This window comes from Cricetulus griseus, assembly GCF_003668045.3.
Source record: "Cricetulus griseus strain 17A/GY chromosome 1 unlocalized genomic scaffold, alternate assembly CriGri-PICRH-1.0 chr1_1, whole genome shotgun sequence".
Taxonomy (NCBI): domain Eukaryota; kingdom Metazoa; phylum Chordata; class Mammalia; order Rodentia; family Cricetidae; genus Cricetulus; species Cricetulus griseus.
In genome coordinates, this window is record NW_023276807.1 from 196681439 (window position 1) to 196703255 (window position 21817).

Genomic DNA, 21817 nt, shown 5'->3' on the forward strand with positions numbered 1-21817 from the left:
AAAATATAATATCTTATCATCTAATCCTTGCTGAAGATTAAAAAAAATAACATTACAGATAGACAGGCACAAGTTAAAATATCAAGTTTCCTGCTTCCCTCCCTACTGCAGACTTTAAAAAAAAATCTGTTTTATTGTTCCACAAGTAAATAGATGAGCAGTGATGGCACCTGCCTTTAATCGCAGTACTCAGGAGGCAGAGGCAGGCAATTCTCTGAGGCCAGCCTGGTCTACAGAGTGAGTTCCAGGACAGCCAAGGCTACACAGAGAAACCCTATCTCAAAAAATAAACAAACAAAAAAGTAAATCTAGCATTTCCACTGCATTTCAACAGATACAAAGAACAGAATGCCATGTATGTATTGTTACTTTCCCCATGAGAACCTAGTCATCAATCATTAAATCAATGTGAAAAATGCAATGTCAACTCAAAGGATTGGACTAGACAACTAGAGTTGGACACAATATCAACATGCTAGAACATTCCAAAATCACTGAAACAAAAGTCAGATTGTCAGTCTACCACAAGATCCAGCAATTCCACTCCTAGGAATATACCCAAAAGAAGCACATTCATACAACAAAGACATCTGTTCAATGATGTTCATAGCAGCACTATTTGTAATAGCCAGAAACTAGAAGCAGCCTAGATGCCCCTCAACCGAAGAATGGATACAGAAAATGTGGTACATTTACACAATGGAGTACTACTCAGCAGAAAAAAAAAAATGGAATCTTGAAATTTGCAGGAAAATGGATGGAACTAGAAGAAACCATTCTGAGCGAGGTAACTCAATCACAAAAAGACAATCATGATATGTACTCACTCATATGTGGATTTTAGACATAGAGTAAGGGATTACCAGCCTACAACCCACACTGCCAGAGAAACTAGTAAACAAGGAGGACCCTAAGAGAGACAAACTTTGTCCCCTGGAGAAGGGGAAAGGGTCACGATCAAATTGAGAGCCTGGGAAGAGGGGGGAGGGAGCTATGAGAATGAGAAGGGAAGAAGAGGAAGGATACAGAGGACATGAGGGAACAGAAAGGTTGAGTCAGGGGAAGAATAGAAGAAAGGGTATGTGATAGGTAGGGTTTTAGTTGGGGGGGTGGTAGGGGAGGATGGGAGGGAGAAGGGAACTGGGATTGTCATGTAATTCAATCTTGTTTGTAATTCAAATAAAAAAGGATAAAAAAAGAATTTTATTTGATTGGAAAAAATAAAATTCTCCTAAAAAAGTGAAAAAAAAAATACTGTATTTTACAATTATTGTAAATCAATAAAATAAGTTCCTAAAAGCCAAAAAAAAAGTCAGATTATAAAAGTCTGATTTGACTAAATAGACCAGAATGAGGCTCAACATGAAGAATTTCGGATTTCATGCAGTTAGTACATGTCTTACTTTTTTATTGTTGTTGCTGTTGTAGTTATAAAAGAATAACTGAGTCTGGGTCATTTACAAAAAAAAGTTTATTTCTGATCATGGATCTAGAGTCTGGGAAGTTCCAACCTCATAGTGCTTCAATTTAACTGTGGAAGCAGAAGGGGAGTCAGTTGTGCTAATATCTGGGGGCCTACTAAGTCTGAGGTCCTGTTACAACTGCGTGTAAGTGTGTATATAGGTATACATCTAAGTGTATATGTGTGCACTGTGTGTATGCAGAAGCCCTCAGAAATCAGAAGAGGCGCTGGGTTTCCTAGAATTGGAATTACCAGCAGTTGTGAGCCACCCAGTGTGGACACTGGGGACTGGAACTCAGGTCATCTGCAAGAGCAGCAAGTGCTCTTAACCATTGAGCTATCTCTCCCACCCCTGAATACTGCTTTATAAGTGACTGTTTTCCTCTGCTCATTTTTATAATTTTTTTCTTAAATATTTTTTATGGTTTTTTGAGAAGGGTTTCTCTGTGTAGCCCTGGCTGTCATGGAAACTCACTCTGTAGACCAGGCTGGCTTACAACTCACTGAGATCTGCTTGCCTCTGCCTTCTGAGTGCTGGGATTAAAGGTTTGCCCCACCATGGCTGGCTCTTTACCTAGTTTTAATCATAGTATACCTCTCCTGCTCTGGTTTGTCTGCTTTGAAACTCAAATTGGAATTTGATCAGCATTTGGCCATGTTGGGAGGTGTGTCCTAGTAAGTGGCGCTGGGTTAGTACTAGTGATGAAACTCTGGCTGTCAGGCTTGCACAGCAAGCACGTTACCAAGTGAGCCATCTCCCTGGCTCTGAAAAGTAACTATTGGTATGAATCCTTCCAGAAAAAAATATTTAACATTGTTACTCATACTAGTAATGCCTTAATCTTGAAGCATTTTCTGTTTTTAGGTCAATACCCTTTCTACACACTTTATGAAAACAAGTCTATTTTTTAAAAGTTAATTATAGATGAGTAATAATTTTAAAGTTCCATGGAGTCAACTGAACTATAAATACCCGGTGATTAGATGAATTCCCTTAGATGGGTGTCATGCAGTGCTCACATTATTTTAAAATGCTGGTCATACTACACAGAGAATGACAGACTTTGGAGAACTTAGCCCTAAATGGGATGTCTTTATCAAATTCCTCCCCTTGGTGCTCACTGATCTATGCAGAAGAGGTGTCAGAAAGACTGTCAGAGCCAGAGGGGAGGGATGACTCCAAGGAAACAGCATCTTCAGACACAACAGGCCTAATACACATCTGAACTCAGAAACTGAGACTATATGCAGAGGCCTGCACCAGTCCAAACCAGACAAAACCCCAGCACAGAGAAAGGGATGTGGATGAAAACTTCCATCTCTAAGCAAGAAGCTATTTTCAATAGATACCTCTTGGGCGACGGAAGATCAGTTTTCTCCACTGCGTGTCACCGGATATTATCAACCACACTCCATGGTAGGCTCCTATCATAAGCTGATAACTTATGAGATAAATTAGCTAGCCAAAAGGTTTACCAAAAGTTTATTTGGACTAATTAAAATATTTTTGAGAAATCAACTATGTAATTAAGCATATGAAGTAAGCTTTTAGAAATAAGTTGTGATAGGAGAATTTATATGATGCCATATGCAAAAATAATAAATGCTCTGAAAATAGAAACTTGGGAATCTCTTATAAATCAAACACTTGTCTTTGTAAGGTTCAGAAGCATAAATGAAGTACAAGTTTATTAGAGTTGAAAAGCTCAAACAAAAAGCACTTGCTGGCAGACAATTTCTTCTATTCAACTATACCAACTTGGTACATCATGGGAGTACTGAATTATGTTATTCATAGAACTCAGGATTCAAATTGGTACTGATAAATTACCAGATTAAAAAGTGAGCAATGGAGGAAATATGTGTTTGAAAGTAGTGAACAGGCAAGGGGTAAGAATGACTATCTACAGTTGCCAACATACACTTAAATCTTATTAAAGTGTCTTCAAGGAAAGCCTAGTTTAAAGGAAAGAGAAATGCAATTTTTAAAGGATAACCACTGGAGATTGATATTTCAATGTTGCTAATTATTTGCTGAGGGAAATATAGAAAGGTCTTAATGTTTTCAATTGAAAACAAATCTTTCCTTTGATCGTGTGGCTGATACATTATTCATGAAATTATTAGCTACATAAAGAACAGTAGACACTTCTTGAATCTTTATTACATGCCAGGCATTACTCGTTCAATCTTTAAAGTAACAGAAACACAATAATCTTTCCATGGCATTGAAAAGCTGGCCAGGGCAGAGAGAGGCTGAGTAACCAGACAAACTTCCACATCAACTCCAAGTAAGAACGGCCAGTGGCCACATCTCACCTGTGCTGCTAGTAATTCCCACTGTATTCTCAGAATGTCATTACAACCTGGGCCAGCTTCTGACCCTCTCTCAAAGCAAGGTTAGCAGAGACCTGCCTAACTAAGAGTGTCTAATCTGGCTAGCACGGAGGGACACAACACACAGGGGAATGCCATTAAGTCTTGTAAAACCTAACTGAAGAACAGAAGCAGGCACAGAAATGATTGAGACCCTCAGTGGGTGAAGTCCTGAAGGCATTAAAACTGCACAGAAGGGATGGCCAGACTCTCAGAAAACTCTGAGAAGGACTGTAATTCTTTCAGAATTACTGTCAACAGTTGTGGTAATACAATCAAAGCTCTCAGGATGTCTGTTCCAGGGGAGAACTATTCTTCACATTTACATGTTACAAAGTTCCTAAACATATTGCCTTACTTGACTGTTAAAGTAATTTTGTGATGTATCAGAGTAGGAACCGGGCATCTCTCTGCATATCAGAGGAAAAAAACCAACACTAAACATGAAAACTTGGTCATGAGCTCAAGGCTGTTCTGAGCATCGACCATTTCTAAAAGTAGAACTATTTGAGATGCACCTATCTCTACTTGAAGAGTCCATAGGACTTGTACCTGAGAGCAAAGTGGCAGCATTCACACTACCCTGTAAGGAGGTGATGCAGACAGGACAACAAGAATCTGGAGAGTGCAGGAGCTGCAGATGAAAGGGTGCATGCAGTCTCACACATGAGAAAGGACCAGGAGTCTCTTTCTAGGATAATATTACAGCCAGTGAACTACCTTAGAAATTAAAACAAAGTATCATGATTCTAAAGGGATACAAGATAGCCAAAGGAATTTAGAAAATGAAGAGTGGAGTTAGAGGAATTAAATGTCTCCATTAAAAAAACCTACTCCACCAAGCTACAGTAATGGTGCGGTATGACCACAGACAGGGACATGTAAATGGGCAGTGTGGTAGTACACAGACAGACCACATGTAAATGACTGTAGTGTGGTAGAGCACAGACATGTAAATTATTTCGCAGTAGCATTACTCATAACAGCCAAAAATTGAAGGCGCCCTATCATATTATGAACAGATACAATGTAGTGTCTTCATGTGATGAAAATATTGTCTGTCCATAAACAGTAATGACTGCTACATTATATTTATTCTTTAAAACTGTACCCCAAGAGATGGAGTCAGACATAAACACCACAGATGATATTATTTCATTAGTACTACAGATTAAATATTAAAGCTAGCATTGTTTGTGAATGCTAGAATGTCGAGATATCTATATTCCCATGTTCATTGTAGCATTATTCATAACTGCCATGGTACGATGATGACCTGTGTCCATCAAAAGACAAATGGATAATGAATGGTGAGTGTATACAATGGAATGCTATTCATTCTTTAAATAGAAGAAATCATGTCGTTTGTGACAATGTGGATGAACCTTAAGGGCATGACACTTAGCAAATTACTCCAGATACAGAAAGACAAATACAACTCAGCCTCACTTAAATGTACAAACCTAAAATAACCAAACTCATAGAAGTAAAGAAACTGAAAGTTACAGAGGGAGGGAGACTACAAATGGGGAGATGTTAGCCAAAAAGCACAAAACTTGTTGAACAGAAAAAGTGTTCGGGAACTCTGCCGTAGAGACTACACTAAATAGTACATTACACAAACATGGAAATTATCAACAGACTTTTCTCCTTTTTGTATGTATATATTCATGTACTGTGCAAGACTGTGTTTGCATATATGTGGGTGTGTATGCAGGTACATGTGCACATGTGTGTGTGTACACAGAGACCAGAGATTGACATCAAGTGTCTTCCTGAATCATTGCCCATATTAACTATTGAGGCAGGGTGTCTTGCTTGAACTTAGACTTGGCAGTTAGCCTACCTAGCCAACTTTGCTCTAGGGACCCCCTGCCTCTGCCTCCTGTGTGCTGGTGTTTCAGGCAGGCAGCCTTGCCCACCCAGCATTTATGTGGGTGCTGTGTATCCAGACTCTGTCCTCAAGCCTGTTTTACCTGGTAAGCATCTCTCCAGCCCAAACAGTAGATTTTAAATGATCTCATCACAAAGAAATGATAGGCTAGGCGTTGGGATAACAAATGTTAATTTTCTTGATTTAATTGTTCCATAAAACATGTATATATCAAAATACCTTGCACATCATAAGTATAAAGATTTCTAGTTGTCAATTTTTAAAAATTGTCTCTGGGACTGGCGAGAGTGCTCAATAGTCAGAGTCCCTTTGGACCAACATCAAAGTTGAACAGACCTGGTAGCTGCCTATAATCCCAACACTCACAAAGCAGAGAAGGGGAATCCTAGGGCAAGCTGGCTAGACTAGTCATAATTAGTAAGCTCTGGGTTTGGGAAGAGATCCTACCCTCATTTATTGAAGAAGACATCTAATGGCAACTTCGGGCCTCCACAAGCACACGCATTCATACACATTTGAACACACACACACACACACACACACACACACACACACACACACACACACACACACAGGTACACACCACACACATATACAAATGCAAAAACAAAAACTGTAAATCTACAGTAGAGATTTAGGTTAGAATTCACACTTCTTCACTTACTGGTTAGCTATGGCTTTAAACTAGTTATTGAACACTTCTATAGATACACTTCATATCTATAGAAGCATCATACACACCTAGTAAACATTCAATAATGTTAGCTACTATTATTACTAAACTTTATATAATGATACTTCTATGAGCAATTCATAGAATAACAACATCAACTTCCAATGAGGATTAGAGAAGTAGATAATAAAACTCACTTTTGTTAGCTATTATGACAGTTAATCTGGTCAAAAGAAGAGTATTGCTGATGGAGACATCTTCAGTTTGAAATACATGTTTTGAGAATACTCATAATCAGAGTTCTGTATAATAATGTACCATTCGTAAGTTACTCACTTCCTATAAAGCTATATATTTTCTTACAGCTATAGAAAGACAACAAATTTAGTTGGGTGGTAGTGGTGCACGCCTTTAATCCAGTGCTCGGTAGGCAGAGGCAGGAGAATCTCTATGAGTTCAAGACCAGCCTGGTCTACAAAATAAGTTCCAGGTCAGTCAGGGCTGTTACACAGAGAAACTCTGTCTCAAAAACATAGATAGATAGATAGATAGATAGATAGATAGATAGATAGATAGATAGATAGATAGACAGACAGATAGATAGATATTTTTTAAAAAGAAAGACAAGTTGTCATGCCTAAGAAAAGGCAGATTGTCCTATGACACCTGCAATTTAAAAATGCATGAAGATGGCACAATGGATTTTTACTTTGGTAGGTCAATGCTCCCAATACAATGGCAATGTATACAAGCAACATGAACTGGACGAATCAGTATTCAAAAGAGTCTTAGTAGGTGAAGCAGTGGTCTCCATTTGGGACTTTAGGACCCAGACTGTCCACAGAAAATACAATTGACAAGCTAATACTTCCAGCACATATAAACAGTATAGCTTTCCTTATTCTCATCTTTACTAGTTATGATTAACATTGAAAACCTACACAACAAAATATAGAATTAGATGTACTGAAGAAAACAGAAAACTTACTGATAGGATTTTCGAGTCCCGCTTCTAATTTTTTAAGCCACAGTATCAAGTTTTGTTCCGTTATAGACTGGGCTGAAGGAAATGCATACACTTGGCCACCTGAATGCAGATTCACTAAAAGCAGCTGAGGAAGAGGGGGCAGATGGCCAAAATATGCCTTCAAGATTCCCCTTCCTACTGGAGTATTCTTTCTGCAAGAAGGATGAGTGAATATGTTAATTATTCCTTCTATGACAACAAAGAAGAAAATAATCATTTATAAAGCCATAAACTTCAATTATTTGCCCACCAGTAAGCTTATGAGCAGGCTTCTCCAAGACCAAGAAGTCTATGATTATATTATATTAGTAATCAAATTCTTTTAACGTTTCTTTGTGACATGGGGCAGTCAATCACAGGAGGGAAAAAAAGACAGTGACTTTCCATGAAAATCAAGAGCCCAAAGCCTTATCAACACTACTTGAGACAATCAGTAGGTTCTGCTTAATGTTTACCTGGGTCCCTCATTGTGTTTCAGCTCAAAACTGTCCTGTTACATAACTACAACAGGATGCTCCCTTTTACAAAGATGTCTTTCCCCTGTGATTGTGCCTTTGCTCCAGAAAGGGGGGGGGGGGTTAATTGCACATTAAAGAGCTACAAGAATATCTACGTTCCTACAAGGAACTACATCTTACAGATGTCTAGCTTCCTAACGTGGCACGCTTTACATGACATAAAACAATATTTTAGCTACTTACCATGGTCATCACCTAGGTAAACTTGCCTTGAGTGAGATACAACGCTAAAAGACTACAACAAAAATGGGCATTGCCACATTTCTGCTGCTTTTCAAGTGAGTTTTAAAAAAAGAAATCATGTCTTCCATCTTGTGGGTTATGTGTATGCATGTGGACTGTATTCAGACATTTAATGAAGTACCAGTCATTCATCTAGAAAACGTGCCAGAAAATACCGCTTAGGGATGCAGTGAATGAAACCCTTCTCTAATAATGTGGGGCAACTTTAACCACACAGAGAAACAAACTAAAGTTTGTAAATATCACAGTGCTTAGTTTCTTATTTGCCATTGTTTTCAACGGACATCATCTACTTTTAAAATCAGAAAAATATTGTTTACAATTATTTTCGAATCACAGTTGAGTCTAAACAAGGTCATCTTGGGACTTGTCTGTGGAAGGCAGTTATGAGAATATCATGATGGTGAGTTTGGTCCCATGTTAACTACAAAGGGTATAGAATTTCATTTCCTAATGAAAATGGAATAATTGCATTTCCTTTACATGGCTCAGAGTGGCCTTGAACTCCTGAGTGCTATGCACAACACCACAGGCTTCCCCTACCCTTTACCTCTTAAGTTAAAACAAAACCATTCAACATATACTTACAAATTTAACCAACAAGGGGTAAATGAGTCCAACTGCTTCTGTCTCACCAATGCCAGAGTTGTGTTCCTATACTGAGGGTTTATGCTGCCATCACTGAACAAGATGAGCAATGGTCTTTGAAGTCTTAAATATGCAGGAAGATTTTCCACAGTGATTTCTGGCTGTTTAAAAAAAAGAAATACCTGGAATCCCTCAAGCAAAAATTGTGGGCATAATACAGCATAAAGCAGAGACAAAGCTCGAGTCACTCGTTCGATTTTAGTCCATAAAATGTAATTCAAACATTTTCATTCAGAGATTTGACCACAGTAAGTAAATCTTAAGTGCTTCAAATTCAATCCTACCTCATGGTAATGAATTATTGTCAAAATAAAATTACCAATAGACTTTAAGAACATATTAGGTAGTGGTGGCATATGCCTGTAATCCCAGCACTCCAGAGGCAGAGGCAATCAGATCTCTGTGAATTCAAGTCTAGCCTGGTCTACAAAGTGAGTTCCAGGACAGCCAGGGCTACACAGAGAAACTCTTGTCTCAAAAAAAAAAAAGGGGGGGGGAACATTACCTGATGCCTCTATAATAATTCATGCTGAATTCTGTATCCAGATTAGATAATACACACATAATAAACAAAACTTTTTCATACTTCCCTCTAGTGAGGTTCTCTGGTTAAAAATAAGCTAAAGGTCAAAACTATAACCTTTTCCCCACTATCCATAATTAGCTTACTTTTTCCAAACACAGGAATTTTTGGAAGATTAAAATATTTAGAGATGTGCTAAAATAAACCCCAAAGCCAATCTTACCTCTTCTGAGTTTAAAGCAACTGAAAGGAATTTAGAAAAGACTAAGTATTCTAATGTGCCATTTTTATTAATATTTTACCAGAGTATCCTGCTGTGGATTCAGTGCAGTAGTACTGCGCCCCCTGGAGGCACCTGTAAGCTAAAACACATCACCTCCCGTCAGATGGGAAATGTTCCTAGAGGCTCAGTGGGGGAAGAAGCTTAACCAGAAGGCAGTACACTGCCTACCAGTTTCCTGTTTCACTGGGTCACTAGAAACCCTCATTAACAGCCTGTTTTAGATGATGCCAATGACCTTTGTACAGTATTACTTTTTCACACATCAAGCTGGCATATGCCTTTCCCTATTTACTTCTCAAAGTGTCTTCCCTCTGCCAAACATTTCTCTTTAAACTTAAAATCATCATTCCCACATTTTCCTACATCACAAGCTAAGTACTGGGTCTTTTTTTTTTTTTTCAAATTGCCTAGATTGGCTTTCTGTACTAACTACTGTCTATCTTTTACATGGGTTAAAATCTTTTACATGGGTTAAATGTCACTCCCCTCCTAAATACTGACAGATCTCTGAAACATGAGATGAGGATCATGACTTCCGCTCAACTCATTTACTAAGAACTAAGAAGCTTGAAACATTATGCTAGGTGCTTCTTAAGGAACTTTCCTGCCAACAAAGAGTTTATACACTAGAAGAGACAGGTATTCAAACAGCTGTGATCCTTGAACACTTTTCATGTTGAACAGTAAGGAAGCCGATCTGTCAAAAAGACATGGGGGGGGCCTCAGAATTTGAGGAAGCGTCATTTTGATACAATCCCTGTATAAAGAGTAAGATCCTGACAAGCTAAGGTTTGTACTCCAGCACAGAGTGACAGATACTGAGAGACATTAAAAGAGCAGGCAGAGAGCTGCTAAGGCTACATCAGCAAGCTGAAGGACGACAGTGTAGAAAGGCAAAAACAAGTGTAACTGTAATAGCAGACAGGAACTCCGCAGCAAGCCTAGCTCCTGAGAAAATGCAGATTTTGTATAGGATTAGTGACATGGACAGGCTGGCCTATTTTCAGGATGACTAGGCAGAACAGGAATCTGTGGAACCAGAGGTCAGTGATGGACAGTCTCCTTTTCTTTATCAGTCAAGAAAGAAAGACCAACATATCTGAAAGATGACAAATATCCACTAACAAGAAAACAGCTTAGTAAGCATGTAACATTAACACAACTGAATACTGAGCAGATATTAAAAATAAGCACTTATATATTTTCCTTTGTGAAAATATACTTAAGATAATAAGACACAGATAATTGTTTTTAGATTTTTTTTTGGAGAAATATATTCTCAAGTTTAGACCTGGAAAAGCTACAGTTGAGTCTAATTTCCTTCTCTTAATTTTGTATTATTTGGAAAAATATAGTTATATATTAAGGTAACATTTCCTTAATAGCATGTCTCCTAAAAAATTACTATAATAATGATTTAGAAAACTACATCCTGGAAAATATAACTCAATTATTTGATTGATTACAACCTATTAGTTTAGCAGGAGGGTCAGGGGGTTGGATTCATGGTAGCTAAGAGACTTGCTTTAAAGCCTACACTTATTTGAGTCCCTAACATATTAGTATATAGGTCATTGTGACAAGAAATATAGTGTGGGGCTATTCACTCAATATTTATAGCTGATAATAGTACCCTGTCATCACTTTAGAAATGCAGATGGATAAATGTGCAATATTCTAGTTGCTGAATCAAGTAACCAGGCTACACCTGTTGAAGGCATTAGAAAGGTGGTCAGAAGGTAGCATTTTAAAGCTATACCAATTGTAACAGTAGCTAACACTTGCTGAACATTTACTACAGATCAGACATCCTCTACAAAGTGGTATTCCTCTGTAGTCTAGTCCTCCTAGTGATTGTGCACCTTATAGATGGGAACTTAGAGCAGCAAAGGCACCAATAAGACCTGGAGTAATTTACAACCAGGAAGTCTGCATTTCTAGACTATCTGCATTGGGACAAGGTTCACCCTACACTGGGCACTTTGGCCCCAAAAAGCCATGTAAACTTTAGCAGCAAACTAGAAAAGTTGTGTGTATAAACAATGAACAGCAAAACCAAACCAAACAAAGACCCAGCCACAAAACATGACACCCCATTGCCTCCAAAAACTGAAAACTTGTAAGCTACTAGATATTACCATTTATTGATATGAATTTTATTTTAAATAACATTCTTATTCTGTACAATATACTCACAAATGCTTCCAGTGGTGCATTTGCTAGTATCTGAACCATTTCTTGCACTGGGGCGGTGGCAAGTGGAACACTCTCTATTCTGCCTTCTCTGGGCCTGGCCAGCAGCATGGCTGGGAGAGGTGCGGCATACTTATTTGACCTATAGAGAAATACACCATGAAATTTCACAATCAAAATATAGCAAGTCACCAAAAACATGAACAATCAGCCCAGTCCCTCATAGTGGAGGCACACAGGGAAGCTCACTGCCAGCTGGTGAGCTGCAATTCCCACTACGAGAACTGAGGAAAGGAGATCATGAGTTTGAAGCCAGTCCAAACTACAAACTGAGACATCGTCTCAAACACCAAATTTTAAAATTTTAAAAAGCTCTAGTGCTAAGGAGAGATTTATCTCAATTCCCAGACAGATTTGTATGTGAAGTTATCTGAGAAAGTTTGAGAGTCTCGACAATCTCTGTTAAAAGAAAATGGCAATAATTTAAAGCTGTCTTCTCTGCAGTTCACCCTCAAAAAAAAAAAAATGTTTGGCTCTCCACCTTTCTGGACTGCTCATCCCAGGCCCAAGTGAGGCAGGGCACCAAGAGCAAGCCTACAATCTGCCAGGTACTATAGTCATGGCTCTAGCTTCATTTAACAGATAGAGCACTTCTAAAAGTCTTTGTCATCCTGTCTAAGAGCTGAATGGGGTTCAGAGAGCAAAAACCAGCAGACACTGAACTCCTGAGGTGCTCTAGACAGCATGTGAAGAACCCAAATCCTCTAAATCAAGTGAAAAATTTTCATGTGCCATTGCCAATAAAGGTATAAGGTGTGTATGAAAATGGTACAGACACTACAATACCATAAAGGTTGGTAAAGAGCCCACCCCAGATCACCCAGAGGGGGCACTAAGTCGATGAGTTAGCTGGCTATAAACCAAACACTCTGAAAACAGTACTGGCCCAGCTCTTTATATCTTAAATGCAAATTAACAGCAGAAAATAGTAGGTGACCATAGTTTATCAGATAGATAGGTCTCCTATTTCCTGATTTAGTACACACCTTCCTTTTTTTTTTTTTGGTTTTGTTTTTGTTTTGTTTTGTTTTGAGGCAAGGTTTCTCTGTGGCTTTGGAGGCTGTCCTGGAACTAGCTCTTGTAGACCAGGCTGGTCTCGAACTCACAGAGATCCACCTGCCTCTGCCTCCCGAGTGCTGGGACTAAAGGCGTGCACCACCAAGGCCCGGCCATACCTTCTATTTTTAAAACATGACTCCTTTCATAAAATGAAGGATTTGAACTCAGACATCAGAATTAGTTACACTGTAGCCAGAAAATTGAAAGCACAAACTACTGGTACTCAACAAGTCAACTTGCACCAAAAAATGAGCTGTTCATGATGAATATGATGTTTGTTAATACAAATCTCCAAACGTGCAGTCTAGTCCTTCATTCTATAATAATATACCAATAAAGTATTTTGGTAACCCACAGCAATCCCATCTTCCATTGGTAGAACAACTGAAGTTTTAGTATCCTTTTTTACATATTACTTGGTGGCAAATTAAAAACAACAATCAAGAAGTAAAATTCTCAACACTATAAAGACCCCAAAGACAACTCAAAGCACAAGTAACAGGATCCAAAGATGAAAACTTTTATAGGAGCAAAAATAAGTATGATCACTTCTGTGGGTGCTTCAAAAATAAGTATGAGCCCAAGATCACTCCTATGGGCACTTCAAAGGGTGTGTTTAAAGAACTTAACAGCATGGCACTTCCCAGACATCTTCCTAGAAGAAAATTAAAAAGTTAGAATACTGGGTAGATGGGTACAGATGGGAGTGGAGGCAGCAGGAAGATGGAAGACCAGGCTAACTATAAATCAAATTCCAGATACCTGCCACTTTGCATGTTGGTTAAAAATTAACTTAAGATTCTTCTTAGTCCCCATACCAACTGTGAAATGACACGTTATATTGCATCATTTCATCTGCCTCAGAATTAGAAGGGTAATAAACTTACAATATCCAAACGTCATCCTCAGAATAAACTCCCGTGATGACAGAGCCTCTCAGCTGCTTTCCCACTTCCCTGAAATGTTCTTTTGCTGCACAGACACAGATGAGATGAGTTTGTGAAACTCTAACATTATGTATGCTAGGCAGCAGACATAGGCTTTACAAAGGGCAGAACGTCATTACCATTAAATTACAAAGACTAATGCTTAAGTACTCACGTAACAGCTAAACCAAATCTGTTTTGTGGCACTGTTGCTAAGAAAATGCCTATTGATATGATACAACCGTGGTTCCCTAAACAAATGTTCTCTAAATGTCATTCCTAAGGTTTATAGCACTCGGGCTGGAGAAATGGCTCAGCACTTAAGGGCACTGATTGCTTCTCCAAAGGACCCGGGTTCAATTCCCAACTCCCACATGGCATCTCACACCTGTCACAACTCTAGTCCCAGGGCTTCTGACACCCTCACACAGACTTATACTCAGGCAAAACTCCAATGTACATAAAATGAAAACAAATTTTAAAAATGTAGAGCTCTCTAATCATATAGAATGACCAAATACATGGTTGGCAATTTTAATGTACTGCTAAATCAAGAAAAATAGACACAGCTGTCTTCTTACATATAGCCTGGAGAGAGGTCCAAGTATGGGAAATGATATGTACCTTAAAACTGCAAACACACATACACATATTTACTGCAACCAAAGCAAACATGAAATAAAAAAGGGAGAGTGTCAACTCTACTTACCTGATGTCATGGCTGGACTAAAGAGCCCCAGTACTGACACACTAGTAAAACTGAGCAGGTCTTTATATAGCTCTCCACATAAATATTTTTCTGCTTCTTGGATAGATGCTATGTTCACTGGACAAGAGATCCTGTTTCTGGATAAATATATAACTATATTCAAAATTAATTTTTAAAGATATTTTGCAGTTTGTGAAAAAAAAACATATAGAACCTAGCAAACAATATATTATATAGACTATTGGGTAAAATTACTCTTTTAAAAATATCTGTCTCATTAGATGAAAGTGACAGAGCATGCACAAAGCTTCCTGTCAGTATTTGCTCTGATCTCAGTCTAGTAGCCTCTTGAACCTATTAGAAGCATGTCGACAAGCATGGAGTTGAGCAACAGACCTCAAACCTAGACATCTCCGAGTGAAGCTGGATACTCACAGCTGGACAAACTTCAGGAGGTCTTTAGTTCCCAACATGCCCTCGTAAGACACTGGGCTCTCGCCTTCCTTATACAACTTTACCGCAGGAAATGCAGTGACGTTTTGCTTCGAGCATACATCAGACCAATCTGCACAATTTATTCTAGTGAGAAGGATAGTGGATGTGCCTGAATTAAAGAAAAAGGCACATTTTATAAACACTCATGTAGAATACTCATCGCTCGGTTTCCCTATCTTCCAATCCCACTCATTTTAAGTCACTAGCATGACATTCTCCCACAGGACTCTCTTCCTCTCTAAGACTTCCCCTCTTGGCTTTTCCTGCCTCTACCACTTCTCCCTTTGGACCCTTCTGTAGGCTCCTCTATTGCTGGAATTGGGACCTTCTTAAGTCTGAGTTTAAATTGCTTTTCTTCTTGCTCTACATGCTCTTTTTCAACAATTCCAGGAATGACCAACAATCCAATACAGCCTACAGTTGTATCTCTGGCCTCAAGTTCTCCTTGAAGTTCCAGACCCATTTATCTTTAGTAGTGTCTCTGTCACCCTGTGGAAGAACATATCCTGAAACTCTGTAAGTCCGAAACTAAATAGTTTCCATTCTGTGTAGTGGTAAAGGGGGCATGCTTGTGCAGCTAAGAAAAACAAAAAACAAACAACTTCTTTCACGCTTCCCTATTCCTAAGTTTCCCATGCCTACTCAGTCAATAATTTTTCAATTTTACCATTCAAATTTTATGTTTCCAATTATTTTCTATTTATATTTATTGCCAGTATTATCCTTTTCTCTGGATAACTACAATAGGCTTCTAATTCACTTCCCAGATTCAGTGTCTCTAAAAAATTCCTAGAGATACCATTTTAAAACTCAAATCTGTTCTGGTGGCCTGAAAACTCCTCCTCACTATCCCCCATCCCTGTTTTGCTACAAGCCCACCCCACCAAGCTTTGTAGTGTAGGTATGTGTCCGCATGCACCAGTTAGTTCCCTTTGCTACATGCTATGACAGAACATATTACTCATTTCCTCATCAGGTTTTGTTGCTCTGTCTTCATCTACATTTCGGATTGCTGTCTGGCTCTATGAAGGGAACTCCTTGGGAGATGGGACTGTGCCTGTATTCTTCACCATCGTAGGATCCATCATCCCCACCTAAAGACTATAATCTCTTTTTAGCCTAGGAAATGCATAGCCTAAGATATAAAGTATACATTCTTACTTGTTCAACAACGAAACATGTAAAGTTATGAACTATATAGATCATTGGGTGAAAATAGATTTTAAAAAAAAAATCAACCAGCACAAGCAACACATAATTAAGCTAAGAAAAAAGAAAATTCACTCTAATAAAAAGAGCTAATAAACTAGATTAAGAAATCTGTATCAATGTAAGACATCCATGTAAAACAAAACTATATAACTCAAATTATGAAATGTATTGTTTTTGTATTTTGTAATTTAAAAAATTTAATTTTATTTATTTTTGTGTGTATGGTGTTTTACCTGGATGCTTGTTCACAATGTGCATGCCTGATGTCCATGGGGGCCAAAAGAGGGCATCAGATCTCCTGGATCTGGAGTTACACACAGGTGTGAGCTGCCATGTGGGTGCTGGCAATCAAACCTGGTCTTCTGGAAAAGCAGCCATCACTGCTATAAAAAGTTTTGAATAATGGAAACGACCTTTGTGCTTTAAAAGATTCTAGCTCCTAGAAGTAATAACATCACTTTAGATTTAATGTTGTTTCTGCTTAATAATACAAACAGTATAAGATTCACCACTATAATCCCAGCATTTCACAAAACAATGAAAATGAGGGAATGTACACTTGATCGGGAATGCCCTTCTGTATATGTTTATCTTATTGGTTGTTAAATGAAGTACTGTTGACCAATAGGGAAGCAAGTTAGGTGGGACTCGGAGTCAAGGAGGATTCTGTGAAATGTAGTAAAGAGAAATCTTGTGATACAGGCAGGAAGTGACATAGCAGGCAGGGACATACATAAGCAGGGACAAAGAGGAAGTCATCCCTTTTTCTCTTGCTCTTCCTCCTCCTCTCTGTAGAGTTGCCATGTAACCATCAGGAAGACAGTACGCAAGGCCTGCGTCCTCCATAAGATAAGTCTTATGATTAGATTATGGTTGATAATTAAGACTGAGCTAGCATACAAGAAATCCTAGTCATTTGGCCAAGCAGCATTTGTAACCTAATATAAGTCTCTGTGTATTAATTGGGGCCCTAAAACATCGGGCAGAACTCAGGTGGCTGGCAGAAAGTGCCCACGTGGCAGCAGGGCTTGGGCGGCTTTGGCAGAAAGACTTATCGTCACATACACTGTTATTTCTTTGAAGGTATATTAAAAATGGGTAAACCAAAGTATATTACTACCCTATCATTAAATGAACTGATAAAGGTACATCCTCTTCCTTCTATAAGCAGACCTGCTGGTCATTTGCAGTTCTCTACCCCTTGATTATGCTTTGTTATAAGTATCTATTTAGTAACACCTGCTCATCTACAGCATCATAACAGCCATCCAAATAAGGACCCCAGTGAATACCCTTCTTTTCCTTCCTAAACTTTTCTCTCAAAATTAAAAGCTGATTTTTTTCTTTTAAATTAAAAAATTAAAAAGAGCACTAATTCCTGTTAAAGACTCCTTATACTAAAGGAATTAGTTAAAAAGTAGATTTGATGTTGACTTATATTTCAGTCAACAGTTTAATATGCCTGGAGTACTACATCCCATTTCACTAACACATTAACTTCAAATAGAATTTCTAATCTGAAAGGGAGATTTTCTTTTGACATAGTGATTACGTAGGTACAAAAACTGACATTTGCTGCCACCTTGTGGCTGAGGAAAAATACTCAACAATCTTGGACTTAAAAAATGTGGTTTGGGTTGTTTTGTTTTTTCTCAAGAGGTCAACATCAAAGACAGAATATAAGATAAATGTCTAAAGTACTACAATACTTTTAGAACTTAAAATTTTACAGTACAGGTTGAGTGTCATCTTGGTAATGCATGTGCTTGGAAAGAGTATGGTCAAATATGTGGTTATATTCATGGGCTATAGCCAATGGTTTGGCTGGATGGTTGGGGACTTGGAAGGAGCATGATTGTAAATTGCTAAGAAAGACATCTGGGGAAAAGGTATGTGGATAGAGCTCACCAAACTGGCAAAGGATGCAAAGACACTTTTGTGTCCCATATAAATGCCCACCAAAAGGTGACTTTAGCTGAGGAGTTCAATAATCAAGTAGATAGGATGACCTATACTGTGGCGAGGCAGCCTCTCTCCCTGGCTGTCCCAGTGGTCCCATGGTTGTAGAGATACAGATTATGTATGGGCTCAACAACATGGACTTCCACTCACCAAAGCTGACCTAGCTACAGCTGCTGCCGAGTGCTAGGTCTGCCAGTCGTAGAGACCAACACTGAGGCTATGTATATATGGCAACATTCCTCTGGGTGACTAGGTAGCAACCTGGTGGCAGGCTGAGTACACTGGATCATTAAGGAAAGGATAGCACACCACTCTTAACCAAACATATTTTGGCTATGGATTTGCCCTTTCTGTAAGTAATGCTTCTGACAAAACTACTATTCATGTACTGATAAAAGGCCTTAATCCACCATCATGATATTCCATTTATGGACTCAGACGGCCTTATTCACCATCATGATATTCCACACCATACTGCTTTGAGCCAGAGAACTCACTTTGCAGTAGAAAAAGTGCAACAGTGAGCTCATGCACATAGAATTCACTGGTCTTACCACGTCTCCCATCATTCTGAAATAACTTGACAGAATAGTGGAACAGCCTTTTAAAGACACAGTTATGGTGCCAACTAGGTGACACTAGCCTGGAGGGCTGGAGCATAGTTCTCCAGAAAGTTGTATATGCTCTGAATCAGCACCCAATACATTGTACTATTTATCTTTACAGCCAGGATTCGGGCATCCAGGAATCAAGGGGTGGAAAGGGAATGGCGCCATTCACCATCACCTCTAGCAGCCCACGAGAAACATTTTGCTACCCGTTCCTGTGACTTTGCTCTGCTGGCCTAGAAGTTCTGGTTCCAGATGAACTGCTTCTGTCAGGGGACATAACTAACATTCCATAGATACAGAAGTTAAGACACCCCTATGGCCACTCAGGACCCCTCATTCTCTTGAGTCAGTAGACTAAGAAAGAAATTACTGTATTATGAGATGTGATTGATCTAGACTATCTCAAGGGAATTAGACTGCTTCTCCACAATGGAGATAATGGAGAGAATGTCTGGAGTGTCTCTGGGTGTCTCTTAGTGTTGCCATGCCCTGTGATTAAGATCAATGAAAAGCTACAGCCCAATCCAGACAGGATAAGAAGTGCCCCCAGACATTTCGGGAATAAAGGTGTGGTTCAACCTCTAGGTAAAGAACACAGATCTGCTAAGGTACTTGCTCAGATAGAGGAAATACAGAATGAGTAGGGGAAGGAGGAAGTTATAAACACTAGCTAAGGTCATGTAACCAGTTACAGAAATGAGGACTCTGTTATGACGTTGGTTGTGTTTTGTTAAGAATATGCTAGTGCATATTTACACACACATTAAGCTGGTATCTGTACTTTCTTTCCTCTATTTCTGCATCATGTACTATAATGGTGACTGAGGTAGTATCAGTAATTTTATGTTGTAAATCTACAACATCAACGTTATGGGACACTAAAAGACTAGACATTCCTCAAAGGATTTTTTTTCATCTGCTTTCAGGGCAAACAGTGTGTTGGTGATTGTAAGTAAGATAAAAATAGACAGAATTACAACTTGTTACTGTTTTGCCTGGAAATTCAACATGACATATGGAGATATGATTGGGTATGGGGTTGACAAAGACTTGTGATGATTATTCTTGGTTGTCAGCTTAACTGGATCTGTAATTAAGTGACAGGTAAGCTACTGGGCACACCTGCAAAGGATTTCCTTGATTAGGTTATGTAAAACACCCACCCTAAATCTAAGTAGCACCTTACTAAGGCAGCCAGATAAAGGACCTCTGGGGGAACTTTTTTTTCTTTTTTTTTTAAGATTTTATTTATTTATTATGGATACAACATTCTGCTTCTGTGTATATCTGCACACCAGAAGAGGGCACCAGATCTCATAATGAATGGTTGTGAGCCACCATGGGAATTGAACTCAGGCCCTCTGGAAGAGCAGTCAGCGCTCTTAACCTCTGAGTCATCTCTCCAGCCCCCAACTTTTTAAAAATCTTTTATTTTCACTCATTTGTGTGATTTCTCAAAGGTTGTTAGAAACAAACTGTTGTGTTTTTGTTTTTTGTTTTTGTTTTTTTAGTTTTTTTATTTGAATTAGAAACAAGATTGTTTTACATGACAATCCCAGTTCCCTTCTCCCTCCGGTCCTCCCCTACAACCACCCCCCAATTAAAACCCTACCTATCACATATCCTTTCTGCTCCCCCTGGATGGTGAGGCCTTCCATAGGGTGTCATCAGAGTATATCATATCCTTGGGGATAGGGCCTAGGCTCACCCCGTGTGTCTTGGCTCAGGGAGTATTCCTCCATATGGAATGGGCTCCCAAAGTTGGGGGAACTTTTTGCTTCACTGCTTTCATGTCTTACTGGTAAGTAGATCACCCTCAGTTGCTGCTGCCTTTACTGAGAATACATTCTTTTGCTGATATCAGAGCCTAACTTCTTTAAGCTTCCAATAGAGACTGCAGTGGCTCTGTAGGAATCCTTTAGATATTCAGCACCACTGGGATTGCAGAGGCATCTAGCTTCCTGGACTGGGTAGCTCCTGAGCTCTCAGGCTTTTCAGTGTGAGGACAGCCAATGTTGGATTACCCAAGAATATCATGTAAGCTAATCTAATAAACCCCTTTTAACTTATTCATTCTACTGGTTCTGTTTCTTTAGAGTTTCCTGCTACAACTTAAAAATCTGAAGTGCAAAATGCTCCAAAATCTGAAAGTTGTTGGGTGTTCATGTAACACCACAAGGAGAAAATTCTAGTCTAATGTGACAAACTATAATCAGAAAAATACTGGCTACAATTACCTTGACACTATGTTTACAGGATGTATGTGAACCATAAATGAATTTCATGATTAGATCTTGGTCTCATCCCCAAGATATCCCATTATATGGTTTTTATATAAAATTAAATTACATTATTAAATTTAATTTACTTCCAAATTGAATTATTAAATTTAATCTATTTCCAAAATAAATAAATCCAAGATACTTCTGGCCCTCAATTTCTCAGGTCTGGAATATTTAACCTGTATAGAGGTCAACACAGATGCAAAACACTATTGTTACTGATACTATGTGCTGATTAGTTTTTATCAACTTCACACAAACCTAGGCATATCTGAGAAGAGAGAATTATAATTGAGAAAATGCCTTCATAACTGGCCTGTAGGCAAGTCTTGGGGTACTGTCTTAATTAATAACTGCTGTAGGAGGGCACAGCCCACTGTGGGTGGTTATCAACCTAGGCAGGGAGTGCTGGGTTGTATACAAAAGCAGGCTGAGAAAGCCAAGCAAGGCAAACCAGTAAGGAGCATTCCTTCATGGTCTCTAATCCAGTCCTTCCTCCAAATTCCTACCTACCCTAAGTTTCTTTCATTGAGGACTATAAGGTGTAAGGAGAAATAAACCCTCTTGTCCCTAAGTTGCTTTTGGTCTTGGTGTTTTATTACAGCAACAGAAAACTAACTCCCTGCAACTCACCAACCACAAAAGCTAGGGAAGCAGATAG

At 38.8% G+C, this 21817-nt stretch overlaps 1 protein-coding gene across 1 annotated transcript in view; it reads right to left on the bottom strand.

Annotated features, from left to right (window-relative positions):
* Positions 1–21817, bottom strand: part of LOC118237589 (thioredoxin domain-containing protein 16) — a gene marked incomplete at its 5' end in the record, with an annotated part of 55337 nt that overhangs the window by 1601 nt on the left and 31919 nt on the right. The window contains 6 exon segments of the mRNA XM_035452819.1: positions 7394–7584; positions 8782–8942; positions 11844–11982; positions 13847–13931; positions 14595–14731; positions 15030–15198. Of these exon segments, the coding sequence (XP_035308710.1) occupies positions 7394–7584; positions 8782–8942; positions 11844–11982; positions 13847–13931; positions 14595–14731; positions 15030–15198 (882 nt within the window).